The sequence below is a fragment of the Barbus barbus genome (assembly GCF_936440315.1).
Source record: "Barbus barbus genome assembly, chromosome: 24".
NCBI lineage: Eukaryota > Metazoa > Chordata > Actinopteri > Cypriniformes > Cyprinidae > Barbus > Barbus barbus.
This window is the reverse complement of record NC_136752.1, coordinates 5,801,451-5,819,698: the sequence shown is the minus strand read 5'-3', so window position 1 is coordinate 5,819,698 and position 18,248 is coordinate 5,801,451. Positions and strand designations below refer to the sequence as shown.

The window sequence follows — 18,248 nt, the reverse complement described above, 5'->3', positions numbered from 1 at the left end:
AAACATTTGACCAACATCACTCTTAGTTTCTAGAGCCTTTTTGTAAGATATTATGAAAGAAAAGTCTTTTGAATTTAAATTCTGATTTAATCAGTCCACTCTTTTTAGCTGTACTTTCATTATTAATGTTGATTACCGAAATTAACGTTGATTACCGAGAAATTGCAGTAAGCGACAGAAACAACATTTATCTATATTTATAAATATATATTATCTGTATTTATCTATAGATCTATATCTAACATATTATCTATTATCTGTTATCCAATTGTGCACAAATCATCAGCACGCATTCTGCAGAAAAATACCTTTGATTTTTTAAAATAATCTTTATCAAAATGTACTAACTCTTTATGCTTCTTGAACAACTTTTTGTTGATGTAACCAGGGCTGCGTTTCCCAAAAGCATCGTAAGCCGAAGCAGTTCTTAAAAACGATTGTACGACTGATCTTAATATTACGGTCTGTTTCCCAAAAGCATCGTAAGTTAAGTAGCACTTGAAAATCATTGTAAATCTACGAGTGGCAACGCACGTGAAACAATAACGAACGTTTGCAAAATAACTCATAGAAAACGCTCTTAAGCGCTAAGATCAATCGTTATCGGGAAACCCAGCCCAGGACTGTGCAGGCAGAAGAAAAATTATGTTGACCCAGTAAAATGGAATTATACTGATCGTAGCCAAATTTATTCAGTCAAATCCAGATGGCGTCCCATCCTCCATTATTTCCTGCTAAATATTTCACTTTTTATGTTTTCTTCAGTGTAAGACACTGTGTAAGGCAGATACAATTCTTCCACAACAGAACATTTACCCCTAGCAAATATTCAGATGATTTTAGCATTGAATGCTTAGTAAATGAAAAACAAACAAACATTTAAAGCAACTACTGGGAGCTCACTGGTGAATGTAGAAGCATGGCTAGTCTAGTCCATTCAAACAGAATGATCCACTTGGCCTGTGGTCTACCCTCCAGCAGGACATAAACCTTTTTCCTCTTTAAAGCGATTGTCCACTCTTATTGTCATCTAATAGAGAGCCTCTCAGCTGATCAGCCTAGTTTGCTTCAGTATGTACTTTGGCTGAGTGTTCTTCAGTGTAGTGCACTTGAATGGATTTGGGACATGGACACATTTGAAGTCAGTGTGTATGTGTGTTTGTCAGGTATATTCACTATGTGTTTGACCTGGGAAATGGACCGAGTCTTCTGAAGGGAAACAGTGACAGTCCTCTTAACGACAACCACTGGCACAATGTGGTGATCACTCGAGACGCCAGCAACACACACATGCTGAAGGTGGACTCCAAGTCTGTCAGCCAGGTGGTCAACGGAGCAAAAAATCTGGACCTGAAAGGTCAGCCATACAAATTCGCTTAACCTTTTGGTGACATTTTTGATTGTATGTTTGACATTTCATATCTAAAAAAAAAAACAAAGATTGGTAAATATATGTGAACACAAATTTTTGTATACTGACCACATAAGCCCACTATACTTATGCCAATGTAAGAAGAAAATTTAAGAAATAGTTTTATTTATTTTGGGGTTTATTTACTCTTTGCAGGTGATTTGTTTGTGGCTGGTTTGGGACCCAACATGTACCAAAATCTGCCAAAGCTGGTGGTGTCTCGTGAGGGTTTCCAGGGCTGCCTAGCTTCCATGGATCTCAACGGCCGCCTGCCTGACCTCATCAATGATTCTCTGTTCCGCAGTGGGCAGATCGAACGTGGCTGTGAAGGTATACACCATACACTACAACTCAATCTAAGTGTCTGTCAGTCCCTGACACGTTGCTGTTAACCATTAAATTCAAAGCTTATTTAACTTCTGCACCTATTTCTCTCTCTAATCTTTTACTTTTACTTATATTTTAGTTATATTTTTGTGCCTCACTGGAATTCTGGTGTACTCTCTGTTGTTTTGATGATATGAGAGCCGCTATAACCACTAGATGGCGCCTTGACCAAGGGCCTGTTAACAGCATTGCATTTTTAACTGTTACCAATCATATGACATTTAGACCCAAATTCTTTCTCTTTTTTTTGTGATTTTAATGAGGTAATCATCTCATCTCATCGTTATCCTTGCCTTACTAAAATTATTACCCAAGTTACTCTCTCATTATCCTTGACCCACACATTTTCCACTCTCTTGACTGACGTTCCCTCCACTAACCAGCCTCTATTTTATTATCCAATTCTTTCCAAAATTTCCTGCTAACAAAGTTGGTTTCACCAAAGCTGACCTGCAAGGTAGAGGGTTTGACCTTTCACCTCATATACACAGACACACGCACACACACACACACACACCTGGCTGAAAGTTGCAATGAGCTTTTTACATTACTGTTCCAGTAAAACAACTACTAAAACAACTAAACACTTTTTAAAACATGTATTAACGGTAAATACATTTATCCAACACATCTATCTATCTATCTAGTATAGAATGTTGCAGTATTTTGTTTTGTACATGACTTCTCATTTAGTCCAGAGCTAACATGTGCAGTAGCTGAGGGGAACTCAGATTTAATCCAATCCCTATAAATATCCTCCTTAAAGAACATTCCAGCTCAAAGCTTTCCACTGAAGTCACATCAAAATCGAGACATTGTCTAGTGTCCCGCTGTTCTCCAGCAATTGGCCACAATTCTCTCCCCTACTGAAGCATTTTATTGGATGTTTTGGCAATTACTCATTTATATTGTGTTGAGAGCATCCAAGAGTGGTTCAGTTGGGGAATCATTAGAAGCGGAAACCAGCAACAGAAAAGAAAGAATTCTTCCATTGCTTTCCTGACTCAATAAAAGCACTTTCAGCCAGTGGAGACTTTCATACATCCGCACTTAGGGCTTTGCTCTTGTTTTGAATGCATGTCTGTCAGTTTGGTTTCTTTTGTTTATGACCTGAGCTGCTGCAATTGACATGTCATTATGGTTTAAATGAATCTCGGATAGAGTGTAAACAATTGTTTGCATTCCCTCTTAAAGATTCAATAATTGTTTCAATAATAATAAATAGTTGTTGTTTTTTCTCACAGCGTGGCTGTATCTTTTTTTTTTTGTATCTCGAAAGAGATATTCTTCACTGCTAAAAATATATATATATATATATATATATTCTTAATCAATATTTTTATCTTGTTTTCCAGTAAAATATATGCATAATCTTAAAACAATATAGGCCTGCTTGTGTAAGATATTAGGACTTGCTTCCAGTTAATATATTTTGAGTTATTTACTTTTCTCAAATGTTAGTATAAACCCCACCATGGGTATCACCGGGGACAGCTGGAATGTCACAAAATGGCTTATCTTAGCTAATGAATATTAATTATACACAAATAATTTAACAAGCTCTTTTACTATTTTGAAAAATGTGTGACTTATTCATTTGTACATGAGGATTTAACTTCATACTTACATTTACCTAGATTTCATTGGACACCAACCACGAGAAAGAATTAGATTAGAATATGAGAGCCGTGGGCTGGAGTAAACATTGCAGCTGTCACTTTCTGTAACTGATAACTGCCAGACTGCTCAGCAAAGCAACAGTGCTGTATTGTCAGTCATTATAACACACGATGTATTAGAGACATGCCTGTTGTAGATACACATCTTGTCATATGACCTCAACATGGCAACCCAGATGAGGTGACCCGCTCAATGGCATTATTGCAATTTTAATGTAGAAATTTAGACAATATTTAGTATTTTTCATTTCACCTTACAGTAGTCAACAATATTTGTAACGTTGCAATGCTTGCAATGCTGAAATTAAATATGTAACACAATATATATATATATATATAAAAAAAAAATTATATATATATACTGGCGAAACAAGACCAACATACTGAATAAGAAAATGTTTCTATTTTTATTGTATTTGCTTGTCTGAATGTTCTACTACTACAGTGTTGTTCAGTGTTCAGGATGAATGCACTTTTGATGCTGACCCGTGAATGACCTTGCATGCATGCTAGTCTTGCTGTGCTGCCTGTGACAGAGATTCCTGCTGAAATCTGTCATTACTATTGACTCATGCTGTTCCTGTCACCTCCACATCAGGGCCCAGCACTACATGCCAGGAGGATTCCTGCGCCAACATGGGTGTGTGCATCCAGCAGTGGGAGAACTTCACCTGCGACTGCTCAATGACCTCTTACTCTGGCACCCAGTGCAATGACCGTGAGTGACCCAGTTACACTTTATTTTGCTGATTATAATATCAAGTTGATCTTTGGTGTTGCTTTGTCATTAAGAAAATCTAATTACGCGTGCTATGCTTTGAACAAGTCTGATTATTGGCTGCATCCAAAATAGAGATTTTTATTGATGATTATTGTAGTCAAAAGAATTTGTGATTATCATGATATCAAAATATCTATGAAAATGTTTTGAGTAATCATATTTAAATTTATTAAACTGTCACAAACTCTACATTATATTAAAATGAGATCACTAATGTAGATATTGTAAATTCCGTGTGCCTTAGTTGTCTGTTTTTCTAACCTGTTGTTACAGAACACAATCTGATTCACAGTCAAGTTAACTTTTTTGTGCAGATGCAAGACACAGTATAATATCCAATATTTATATGATGGGTTAAAAATTAAAAAGGGATCTGAAATCCTAAAGAAAAAAGAAACACATGAATTCACACTTTAATTCACAAGTGCAGGTTTATTTCCTATCTGTTGATATATTTTATAGTAAAACAGGAACTTTGGAATATTTTCTGTTTTGGATGCACCCAAGTTTTTTCATGTTCTGGATTTTGTGTGCTATTAATAATTGTGAATGTTTAGTGCTTTTTGTTGTTGCTATATTTGTAAGGAACCATTTAATGTGATTCAAAAGTACAATACGTTAATATTTTTGTTGGCTACAGTTCCTGGAGCAACACTTGGAACAGAAAACCAATCATAGCCTTCTAATTTTGGGGGTGGGGTTACAGGAAAGGCTGTGATTGGCTAATAGAAATATTGCTCTCAGTAACAACAAAGGATGCTGAATTAGGAAAATGTCCTCTTTTTGTAAAAGTGGTTTTGGATGAGTGAATGATAGTAGAATGACAGTGAGGAATGTGTGGTCCATCTATCCAGTCAGCAGACAGGTTAATAAGCTGTAAGCAGTTGTAATGAGGTGCAGTAAATGTTCAAATGTCATATTAGCCCAGCAGCCTCTCAAACATGGCAAAGCATACGTAAAAATCCTTCTCCTCTAACTCTCCCTCTTTTTTATTTCTCCCTCTCTTTTTCTGTCTCCATTAATGAAGAATAAGCTGGCGTCTGTTTCTTTAATGATGTCTCCCATGTTTAACCTCCGGCAGTTGTATGCCGTTTCATCACTCTGACATTTCTAATCATAGAGGCAAATTCAATTTCACCCCTCAAATGGGCTCTTGAGCTTGCGAGACGATTCTGTGTAGGGTCATGGCAGTTACAGTGAGTGCCACAGCCCTGTAGGCTTGTAATATTAAAGCAATGACCATTCATAAGCCCAAAGTTTGTTCTTTCATTTATAAATAATTCAGTACAAAATTTTCTTGCAAGGTGACAGGGTTTTAATGTGTGTATATTTATGTGTAAGTCTATCATATCCATAATTAAGCTTGACTAATTCATCCTTAATTATCCATTCTTAATGAAGCATAATCAAGCTCTTTGTTCCGGAACAATGGAAAAATTATTGTTTGTTGAAATTCTGCACTTTAAAATTTTTTTTTTTTTTTTTTTTTCTTACTGAATCGCACTAAATTTTGTTTTGTTTTTAACCAAGAAAAAATCAAAACAGCCAGTGCAGTAAGTTATTTTTAGATGTTCAGATTCAAGGCAAAAATGTGAATTAGGGCTGTAATTATTTATGCCTAATTTTTGGCACAGGGGATAGAAGATCAAGTGCATTGGATTGAGTGTCTGTGCAGTTTGCATTTTGGGATGCTGCACATTGTGGCAAATGTATTTTCATGTCATCTGTATTTTATGCATGCAGAAATATGTTTACTGTGGCCAGTTTACATGCTATACATGCATTTCAGAATAAGGTAAAGTAGTATGCAAGTATGCTATTTCGAACATATCCTCTAGGTGGCAGCGGTGCGCCTGTCAAGACGACACTAGCATGCACCACAGGATCAAACTGGAACACAATCCCCAGAGCATGCAATCAGTTCTGCTTGTATTTTCATCACTGTCTTCATCTTTTGCCAAACACATGTACACAGACACATGCACAAACGCACTCGCATGTCAAGCGTGCTCGTCCTCTCGCTTCCGACATAATCAGTCCAAATTGTAAGTGGGCAGGATGTCTTTTCTCTGTTTGATATCTAGAAACACAATGGCACACCATACAATGCCAAAAACTGGCACACTCCGGAGCGGAACAGGGACCAGCGGTGTTTATGGCCAGAGAAATCGCAACCCTGCGTGAGAGTGATTCTAATTAGCAGGTGTAGTTACCCCTGCGTGCTTGTGGGAGAAAGAGAACATGGAGCAGCCTTTAATAACTCAAATCTGACTCAGACAGACAAACAGACAGACAGCCTAAATTAATCAGGTAGACAGACAGGAAGAGGGAGTGAGAGAGAACAAAAATGAGAACATTGTGTGCGCTGTTAAAAATGGTGGACTCAGTCCATAACCTAGATTTCAGCTGCAGGTTTTAAAGCGTGTTGTTCAAGCCAGAAGCTTTTTGCAGTTTTTTTAGTTTTTTTGTCCGTGTTCATAATCCTTCTATTGTGTTACGCTGAAGTCGGAGAGAATAGAAGGTGAATACGGCATCGTATTCATCACGCTAGCCGAGCAACACAACAGAACGCTCAGCTAAAGCTCCAATGGACACCTCAGCCTCCAGGGCACCATCTTCAGCCAACTCAACACCTTTTTATGAAGACCACAATACTTCTGTGTATTCCAGCATTCCTCAACAAAAGTTGCATATTTAGCCACAGCATGGGTGCAAATAAGCTACATTTGCTAATAGGGTATTTCATTCCAAGAGAAATGCTAGATTCATTGTTTTGTTCTACAGTGAACTCCTCCCCTTCCAGATTTGTCATTATCCCAGCTTTTAATTTATCTCAAGGACGTTTGAGCTATAGACTCAATCCAGAACACTGACCGATGCAATTATTCAACTTGCGTAATTAAATTAGCACATTCTATCCGTTATTTGCCCGCCTCCTCTCACAGAGGTCGCACTTTATTGTTTATAAGCAGTTCGAGAGGCATTCTGCACACACACACTCACATTCGCAACAAATCATAGAAACACAGGGAGGGTGAATCAGTTAATGTTAGCATTTGTAATCGTTTGGACCAATTTGCAATGACTCTTATTGTGAGGCTGTAATCCTGCTGACTGTCAGAATGTGCTCGATCGATTTCTTTCGAAAAATGCAGTTTGCTTTGGTGCTGGTTATTACACAAAATCAAATATCACAATAATAAACTCACAACTTAAGAAGATAGAAAACTAAATTTAGAGATTCCTTCAGTAATGTCCTCGAGTGTGTGTTTACCTGATTTATCCAGTTTTAAATAAAATGGGAACCCATCTAATACCTACTATACAAACCTGTCCGTTGAACCACATTTCAACATTATTATACTAAAACCAAGTTGAATTGATTTTAATATAAAAAACATTTTTGTAATAATAATGACCAAAATTAATCTTTTTCATAGTGCTTGTGTCCTCATCATAGAGCAGGAGAGCTGGTTAAATTTAATATGTCTTGAAGGGAAATTATAGGTGAGTGTGAGAAAAATAAATATAATTTTTTTTTTTTTTATAAAAACTTTTTTTTTTTTTATAAATCATCAGTTTCGGCCAACTGTCAAGGATGATGTCAGCACATTATGAACTGTGACATAAGTGTGTTGTGAAGCTCATGCAAGAAGTGATGTCCTCTGTCCTTCAGCATGACTTCCTTGCAAATTTCATAACACACTTATGTCTCTTATGGACTTAGAGAGATGGGATGTTTTTCTAAAAATCTCTATTTATATTTCCTAGAAGAATGAAAGTAGGCTGGTAGGAAAGAAAAAGTTTATAACATCAGTATTTTTCTCTGACCAACTTATTTTTCAATTCAGAACATATTGATTCATCAACTGGGGTCATATGGATTGTTTTTATTTTATTTATATTATTTTATTTTTTCATGGTTTTTGAAGTGTCAGCTTTGAGGGACCCATCCACTTCCATTATATGGACTCACAGATGGAGAATTTCTCCTAAAGATCTCAGTGCAGAGAAGAAAAAATAAATACATCTGGGATAGCACGAGGGTAAGTAAATGGAGTATCCCTGTAATAGGATGGGGTGCTTCCTGTTTCCAAAAGAGGGTCACCTGATGTGATCATAAAATAACAATAGGAGTGCTCTTCCAGATGTGGTTGGCACTTTTAGATTAAAGCTCTTCATTACAAATTGGGGTCTAGTGCAGATACATGAAGCAAATTGGACAGGGAGTGTTTCACCATTTGGGGGTCCCTTGAAGTCTAGGGCCCCAGGGCCCAGTCGGTAAACTTACCCTGCCAGCAAGCTTTAATAAAGTGATATATTTCATCTTGTAGATGCTGTGATGGTTTGAGCTATGCTCCCCAGACTCATTTAAGTTTAGACTCAGCATCTGCTGTTGCGCTAAGGTGTGATGGAGATGTCCAACACCTCATTATTCATGATTAAGCTGTGGGTGAGAAATGCCCCTGAAAGAGCTACCCAAGGCCCTCTCTCTCTCTCTTCTGAGTCTCAAGTGAAATAAGGGCAACACATTTTTATGGCTGGACATTTATAACCCCCAGCATATGTACCTGAGGAGTCCCTCCTCTCCCTCCAGCACATGAATAATGCATCAGGCTCCTACATAAAACATGATGGTGGAATGCGGGTGAAGGCAAACAGGTGTTCATGTGCCCCTGTTTCCTGGGATCCGGTTATGGTTCAGTGTCAGTCACAGATGGAGAGCAAGACATGCCAGCTAGCTTCAATCAAGAGATTCTGCTTTTTGTGGCTATGTTTCAGGAAGAGATCCTCCTCACCACATCGCTATGAAAAACAGGGCCTTATCTAGCCACAAGGAAATGCAATATTATATCTGAGAGGCACCGCTTTCATGGTGCAAGAAGAAGCTCTTGTGGTTTGATGCTAAATGACAGATAGCGTAGCACTTTGCGGCAAGCGAGGCTTCTTGTTGGGGCTCTAGGGAGAGCAGCGTTAACCCATCAAACAGATGTCATTACACCCACGCACAAGCTAGCGAGAATGTAGATGTCTCTATTAAAACAAAATGTTTCAGGTGGAATGTGCAACAAAGTGCAATCTGCTGATCATTGAAGGGAAGGAATATTCTTACCTGTAATGCCACATGTCTGTTCATTTGCTAGCAACATGATAGGTAAAGAGTTTAGGAATAGATCAGCAAAAAATATATATTCTTTCATTATTTACTCAGAGACATGACAGTCAAACAATTTTACAGTGACACATAATAGTAGAACATATTGAACAATTTTCTTAGAGCCCATCCCATACAGCATTCATAGCAACCACATCTGTAAAGAGGACAAAAATAACATATTCAAAAAATAAAGATAAATATATAAAGATATATCTAGATTTTTTTTTTTTTTTACTGTAAATAATTATGTTAAATAGCATATGGGTTTGTAACGACATGAGGGTGAGTTAAAAAGGTGAAGCACTAGAGGGCTTTCACATTACATCTCTCACAGAAGAGTGGGAGAGTTCAGAGTGTTTGAAGATTATTTTCTTCATACCGGAAGCCTGACCTCAGCGTTACCTACATTTAGAACAGAGATAACACTTACCTCTAAACCAGCAAACTCAGTGAATGAGACATTTGTGGCTGCATGTAGAGATAAGAGCAGCTCTGCCGCTGAGAGTCTGCAGAGGCTTGAGAAAAAGGAAAATGATTGAATCAGTCACATTACGAAAACGAAAGGAGCACTGAACATCCATCTGCGCTCTACAGCCTGGTGACCTTGAAGCAATGAGTAGGTTCTTTGCTATGGTGTTTACTGACAAACATACAGGCACCCATCAACACAGGTTTCTGCATTCCAGAGTTGGGCAAATTTTTTTTGCTGGGTGTAAATTTGAATTGATTTGGCTTGAATATGAACTGGAGTTACAGGAAACAGAATTCACTTCACTTGCAATTCAAAACGTTCAACACAGTCAAGAATGTCATGAAGGAATGTCCAAAACAAGGATTTCATTGATTTAATGTTTAATACATATTGCCATTAAATTTTGAATCTGCTCTTTTATATAATTAATTGAGATATAAATGCACAAATGTTTTAATAATAAACATAAAATTCCATAGTCCATTAATTCTGTCAAATTTCTGTGTGGGGAGGTGACAAGGATATTGTCTTCCTTAATGTTTAATTATATGCATGCATATATACATAAATCCCTATAATAATTTTAATGTTTTATTTGCAAAAAATACAATAAATCAATAATAATAATAATAAATATAGCTGCAAGCAGCGATTACCAGGGTTCAAGCACTTAAAGTGGTCTTGGCCAACCTGGATTTATGGCTGACAGTTAAACACATACACACACAGTGACATTAAATGATTTAACTAGTATATTAATACTCTATAAGCATATTCACATACACACACACAGACATGCACACACATTTTGTTGCAGAGATATATATTTGAAATAAATGATAAGTGACAATACTTATTGCAAGTCTTCTCTTTTAATCAGTGTATATGTCATTTTCAGGTTTTACTGTAATCATAATCTGTCATAATTGTAAAAACTGATATATCTGTATGAAAAAAAATGGTAAACTGACTAAATGTGATTTCAAATGTTATAACAGTGATTTTATAATGTCTAAGCATGAATCCATCAAATCTATCAGTTAGTTGAACGAGCCCATTAGTGGTCTTCTGCTGCCATCTAGTGGTTATAAATTGCAATTTCTCATTCAACATATTGTTTTTAACCTTTAGAACTATTATAGTGTTATTTTTTCCCAATCTCTCTTCAAATTTTGCATGCTTGTTTAGAATTAAATTATGCATCATTTTACACCGTTTTGAGAATTTGTGGGCTTTGTATTAGGATTCATACACCTTTGGGTACACTATGTAAAGAACATATTATAAATTGACCGATTTATAGTTGTGCAAATGCAAATCTTCAACATTTATTTTTTATATTTATTGACCTAGAGCAGGGGTCTGCAACCTTCAACATCAAAAGAGCCATTTTGGCCCCTTTCCCACCGAATAAAATTAATGTGGAGCCACAAATTATTTGATGCCCAAATAAAGATAACACGGCATATAGCTAAAGTTTTATATTCAGTTTAGCTACAGCGATAGCCGGATACCTGTCAAACGCTATTATTACTTCTCATACGAGTCCGTTTTTAACTTTCTGCGCCAGAGTGCCCCTCCGGCTTCGAGTATGAATGAAACATACAGCTCATGAGAGTGTTCAGCGCTCCATGATGTTCACGAATAAAACTTATTCAAAACGACGTGACTATCTTTTCTCTTTTAATTTAAATCTAGTTTATTCACATTGGCCCTTTATACTTTAACACACTTGACCAAGAAAAAGTGCAGGGGAAGAGTTTAGGTTGTATTAATAGTCGGGGGGACACCGCCCCCACGTATTGTACACCCACGCTACAGGGAGCCACAGCAGAGGGATGAAAGAGGACTAGCTCGGGAGCTGCGGGTTGCAGACCCCTGACCTAGAGAGTCTAGAGAATAGTTCTGCAATGATTTGATTGATTTTGACTTGAAAACTGAGGCTAGTTCAGAAAAGTAGTTTTTTTTTAAATAATCTCAAATACTTAAAGAACAGTTTGATTGACAGCAGTGATCCTAGAGGCAAAGTTGATCAGAATGAGAAGATCTATGTATGATATGAAGATATAGTGAGTAAGTGAATATTATGAGCATTTTATTGCAATTTGAGGTCATTTACATTAGAAATACTGTGTTTTAGAGGCCTTTTTCACTATTATAGCACCACCTACGGTCCAATCTCCATGGAACTTTGCATGCTTGTTAAGAGTAATCTGATACATGTTTTCACCATGTTTTGTAAAGTTTTGAGTTTTTGTTTAGGTTTTATAGGCTTTTGGGTATATTTGACCCCGCCCCTTTTCTAAATGACCCCCTTAAAGGTAACCAAAGAACAAAATTCAATTTTTTTTTGATAATTATTGATCTAGAGAGTCCAGAGAATATTACTGCAGAGGTTTGATCGAGATTGAGCGAAAAACATAGGACTAGTTCGCAAAGGTTTTTCACATATTTGTGAATATTTAAAGAACGATTTGATTGGCAGCAATGGTTCTTGAGGCAAAGTTGTGCATTATGAGGAGGTCTATCAAATGAAATGCATATTGTGTGGATGTGTGAAATACCACGTGAATACAGAGCCAAAATACATCATTAGCGCCAACTGGTGGCCGATTTCTTTAAAAACTCTTACAGACCTTTAGGGCCATGGGTTGAACATGCCCACCGAGTTTAATTCCGATCGACCTCCATTAACCTTGTCTAATAGGTGCTCAAACTTCATTGGCCAATGGCGGCCATGTTTTTTGAGATACGCCAATGTCCTCATAGATGCTTATGTCACATTGGACCAAGACACTGCATACCAATTTTCAGGTAATTTTATCTAACTCTTGCGTAGTTATAGCTGTGTTTATGTTTTTTTCCATCTTATAGCGCCACCAAGTGGCAGTTTTTTATTTGACCAAAGATTGAGGTCTTACACATGTGTACCAAGTTTGGCGAAGATATCTCATTTTGTTCACGAGTTATAGCCTTTTTCGTAAAATTGGCCCTCCGCTTTCAAACATTTTGGCGCCCCATTGCGACAGAGAGTCGAAATTTCAACTTTTTTTGATAATTATTGATATTCACTGTCCAGATCATTTTTCTGCACTGGTTTGGTTCAGATTGAGCGAAAAACCGAGGACTAGTTCGCAAAAGTAGGTTTTTGACATTTGCAGCGCGAATCTGATTTTTTAGGCTTTTGTCCGCCTTGACCCAAGGATTCCAAAAAATTTCTACGAAAAAGAGTCTATGACAAGCATTCTTGTTCGTACTTCGTAATGTAGCATGCCCTAATTGAGAGCCATATGTTAAGATATGAGACATTATACATTACAAGAGTGTAGTGGCGGATAATATAAGTCCGTGTCAGTTCACTAAGTCTTCAGACTGTAAACTTGGTGAGTAGCACAGATCACACTTTGAGTAATTGTTTTAAAGAACTCTACACTACTTCCAGTTTGTTACAGATCTCAGTTAGTGGTCCAAATCATTATCAGATTAGTCCAAGTATAAGTCCTACATATGCTCTTGTGAATAGCCTGCAAATAAAAGTAGGAATGTAGGTATATGCAAAAGGAAAGTAGGAATATACAAAGTAGCTACATTCCAGAAAAGGAAACAATTGCAAAATAATCACCAATAAAACATAAAGACAAAAAAAATGTTTGTACTAGCAGTTATAATCATAGGTTACTCATATCCACCTTATTTTTCCTGTAAGAGCAGTCGCGGCCCTTTGTAAGTTTAATGTGTCTGGCTTCCAGTATCATTCACTTCCAGCTATTTTTACCTGTACACAACAGCTCGTTTTGCGGCTTGATATTGCAAATTGGTGTGTCTTACCATAGTATCTTAATTATGAACACACTGGTTTGTAGTGCAAACAGTTTTACGGTTTACTGCAGTTTGTTAATCTTCTCGTTATGTTCCTACGGCGGCTAATGAACCGGAAGTCTCACACATTCACAGAAAACAGCTTAGTTCCATGTTAAAGATGAAGGTGGATAGCCTATGATACAAAAATACGATATGAAATTCAGAATCTGCCTCACCTAAATTTAAAGGATTACTCCACCCCAAAATGAAAATTTTGTCATTAATCACTTACCCCCTTGTCGTTCCAAACCTGTAAAAGCTTCGTTAGACTTCGGAACACAATTTGAGATATTTTGGATGAAATCCGGGAGGTTTGTGACTGTCCCATTGACTGCCAAGTAAATAACACTGTCGAGGCTCAGAAAAGTATCTAAAGCATTATCAGAATAGTCCATCTGCCATCAGTAGTTCAATCTGAATTTAATGAAACAACGAGAACACTTTTTCTGCGCAAAGAAAACAAAACAACGATTTTATTCAACAATAATTGAATTTTGGAGAATATCTGCTGGACGCAAGCTTATAAGAAAAAGTGCTTTTGTAGAAAGGGATCTAATATTCAATAAGCCAAGCTTTATCATTTGTTTATCTGTATTGTATCTGTTTTTTATTTGTTGAACATCAATTAAATTGTTACTCTTACTTTGGTTTGGATGTTTTCTGTATTTTCTAGTTTGGGGAACAGACACGGTCTCTATAGTGTGATATCTAGGTGAAAGAGTCTCTAATGTGCTGAGAATACTGACTTTTGTGACATGAGGCGGCTAGCAGACGGTCGGTTTAGCCAGTCTGTCTGCTTCCTGACCTGGGCCCCAGTTAGTCAAGTACGAACTCTAAGACTATGTGTCATATTTCTAGAGAGAAGAGTGACACCACCCCAAGAGGGATGAAGACCATCTCTTTTCAACAGGTCAGGTCTACCTCAAAAATTCTTCCAATTGTCTATGAAACCTATGTAAGCGGGCACCACTTAGACATCCAGCCATTGAGTGACGAGAGTCTGCTATGAATCTCATCGCCACGGTAAGCAGGGAAGAGACCAGAACATATTACAGTGTCTGACATTGTATTTGTAAATTCACACACCTCTTTAACATTATATTTAGTGATCTCCGACTGGTGAAGTCAAGCATCATTAGCACCGGCGTGAATAACAATCTTACTGAATTTACGTTTAGCATTAGTCAGCACTTTTAAATTTGCCAAGATGTCAGGCGCTCTGGCTCAATGTAAACATTGGACTATGGTGGCTGGTGTCTCTATTTTCATGTTCCGTACAATAGAATTGCCAATAACTAGAGCACTTTCTTCAGGTTTCTCAGTGGGTGCGTCACTTAGTGGGGAGAACCTGTTTGATGTTTTTATCGGAACGGAAGAACGTTGTTTTGACCTGCGACTATGCCTCCTCACAGTCACCCAGTTCTACAGGAACCGAACAATGTACAAGACTCCCTGAGCTAGTCGCATCCAAAGCAGTATCTACAGCTCACATTCTTACTGTCCTCAACTAAAGTTTGCGTGCGTATCTCTAGTTCTAAAACCTTCTCTGTCAGCCTAACTATTTCCCTGCATTTATCACATGTGAATCCCTCATCACCGACAGAGAGAGATAAACTGTGCATGTGGCAAACAATGCAAACAACAATAGCAGAAGAAGAAGCCATTACTCACCGTGATTGAAGAATGATTCGCTTACCACTGTTGTTTGATGAACTCGTGAAAAATTAAGCGAGAAAAAAGAACAATAATAGGCGCGAATAGAAACGCGAATGGAACCGCGAGCTAACCGACAAGCTAACCGGCTAACGAATGGTTTTAAAAGGTGAACGATCAAATGCATTATCATTTTAATTTTGAAAGACATATACATCCTTGCTGTTTACTCAAGATCAGTAAACATAAATCTGCCTTTACAAATTAACTCTTCCAAACTGCTTTTACCAGTTTCCAAAAGTTCTGGAATTTTTTCATCTGTTGAGTTGTGAAGTGATTGCATGAAGATCACGTCACACGCTTCACATTGATTCTATCGATCGTGGCCACAGTCCAGTGACGATATACTTTATTTATGCAATGTCTACCAATTCTAAACCTCTCTCAAGGATGCTGAAAATATAATTGGCTCTCACTTATAAAGTAACTTTTGCCACAGTGGTTTTACGTGAATGTCCCCTCAAGTTAAACAAGTAGCGGTTGGTTTGAAATCGATAGGCATCTTATTTGCCGAAGGCTTTTTTTTTTCTTTTCTGAATTGATGTACTTCAGGTTCATGGACCTGGTGTGGAAAGCAAATTGTTTGTCATTGAAGAGATAATTTTATATGCCGCTCAGTTTCTCAACCTATTAAATGCATTTCTAGTTTTCCTCTAGTGGCAAGATTTACTGTATATACAGGGATCAGAAAGTTTTTGAGTTTTGTTGTCCTGTTCTACTGAGACTTCAGCTTACCTGTTCTAAGCTGGTAAACTATTCAGCCACAAAATGCTCAGTTACACATAATCCTTAAGAACATATTGCAGAATATACTTTTATTACCATTTGAAAATATCAATGGTTTGTCAAGGATTTAGGAGGTTTTGTTGAAAGGTGAGCTGTGGATATTTTTTTTTTTTTTTTGGTATACTGACTTTGGTGCATGACTCCTTCGAAGTATAAGGAGATGCATTCACTGGACGCATTCTTGTGTCACATGCACATACAGTATGTTAGCCAATAACTTCTCGTTAACCTGTTTCAGAATCTGGCATCATGAGAATTATTTTCTTAAAGTCATTGACCGTTTTAAATAAATAGACCAATCAAAATTATTGGAAGCTGGGACAAGCATTTTGTATGTATTGGGACCCTGTGGACAGAAGCATATTCAGTAGGTGAAAATCATACTACTGTCTGACTGTTCTAACCTCAGCAGTCATCTATCAGTATGTATTGCAAGTTAGCGTTAAAAATTATTTACTGTCTTGCTGATCTATCATTATGCATAGTTGTTAAGAATAAATTGCTAGTGCTGTTCATTTGTAATGGCATGTATTACAAACACAGTTTCACAGTGCAAGTTTGTGGAGGATGCAGTGGCATTCTGCAATCTGGCATGCTTTACTGGAACTTAACTCAACTTATCTTACCTTTGTATTTTAACACGCATGGTTTCTGGAATTCTGAAATTGTCATTTTTAAGATCATGCCCATGACAGATGGCTTTATTGCTGTGTAATTTTATCAACCTTATCAGAGCACACTGTGTCTGCAGCTAACAGGTCTAGCTGTGATCATATTTTATCAGTTCTCAGAACAGGCATTGTTGCCTACTGTAGCTTGAAGCTTGGTTTGAAGCCCCCCCCCCCCCCCCCCCGCCCCCTCATCAGTCATTGTTGAATTGAATCAGTTTCTGCTCAACTGCAGATAAAAAATTATCATGGCAGAATACCTAGAATGTAAATTTAGCTCTGTTCAGTGTCAGTGTTCAGATTGGAAACCTGGGATTTGCAAGAAACTGCCTGAGGAATTAATGCATTCCTCAAACCTTCAGAGAGAATACATGTTTATTAGGGATGGTTGATAATATTGATTCATTATTTTTAATAGATCTTCATTTTGATGAATCAACATTAATAAATTCCACAGATCACTGTAGCCATCCTCAGTTCAAGCGGCAGCTTGGAGATCATATACAGAGATTGTCTCTTCCTCTTTACTACTAATTATAGTGTGAAATAAACAAGAATACACACCAGAAGATACGTTGAAAGAAACAGTGTAGTTTACTGAAACAAATTATGTCTCATGTAATTGGTATAGTATATGGTACTTGATATAGATATATATCCAAAATAATCAAATTGAATTGGAATCAGAATTGAAATTGATCTTGTGAATGGGATCAGTTTGTGAAATCTGTGTCAATACCCTGCCCTTGTATTTATTGGCCATTTACTGCGACCAATAATCTGTCATTTACCTATGCAAAAAGTAAAAATACTAATTATAAAAATAATAACTAGTAATTAAATTTCAGCTGTAACATCATTTGTGCATTATTCCCTATGATAATTGATTGTGGTTTAATTTCACATGGCTATTTGTACTCGTATTTATATTTTGATTGTTTCTAAGCTTATCGCCTCTTCTCACTCCTGGATGAAATGCCTCTAATAGACTGTGACTCTGTCGTAACCTTTCCAAGGAATATAATACTCAGGAAGCAAACTAGGACACCGATGTCATTTAGATTAAGGCTGAGCCCAAGAATGTTGTTATTGCATTCAGTGGGTGACAAGGGACCCAATTACCAGACAGGACTGATGCCTCCAGGGTCTGCCTTTTGAAATTGTTTCACATGTACGCAATAGCGGATGGAGAGCTTTTGACTGGGATAAATACAAGGGTCAAAGACGGCAGGACTCAGTGGTGAAATTGTCCAAGCAATTTACACATATTTGATCAAATATGAACCATTTTGTGTCATGCATTTATCCATAGAATTTTAAATGGTACTGGAT

General features: G+C 37.2%; 1 protein-coding gene across 1 annotated transcript in view; it reads left to right on the top strand.

The window, feature by feature from the left end:
- The window catches only part of LOC306844174 (neurexin-3b-like), a 329,450-nt gene that overhangs the window by 150,168 nt on the left and 161,034 nt on the right, over positions 1 to 18,248 (top strand). The window contains exons 12-14 of the mRNA XM_079376125.1: positions 1,167 to 1,357; positions 1,568 to 1,741; positions 4,076 to 4,195. Of these exons, the coding sequence (XP_079232251.1) occupies positions 1,167 to 1,357; positions 1,568 to 1,741; positions 4,076 to 4,195 (485 nt within the window). The remainder of the gene's footprint in view (positions 1 to 1,166; positions 1,358 to 1,567; positions 1,742 to 4,075; positions 4,196 to 18,248) is intronic.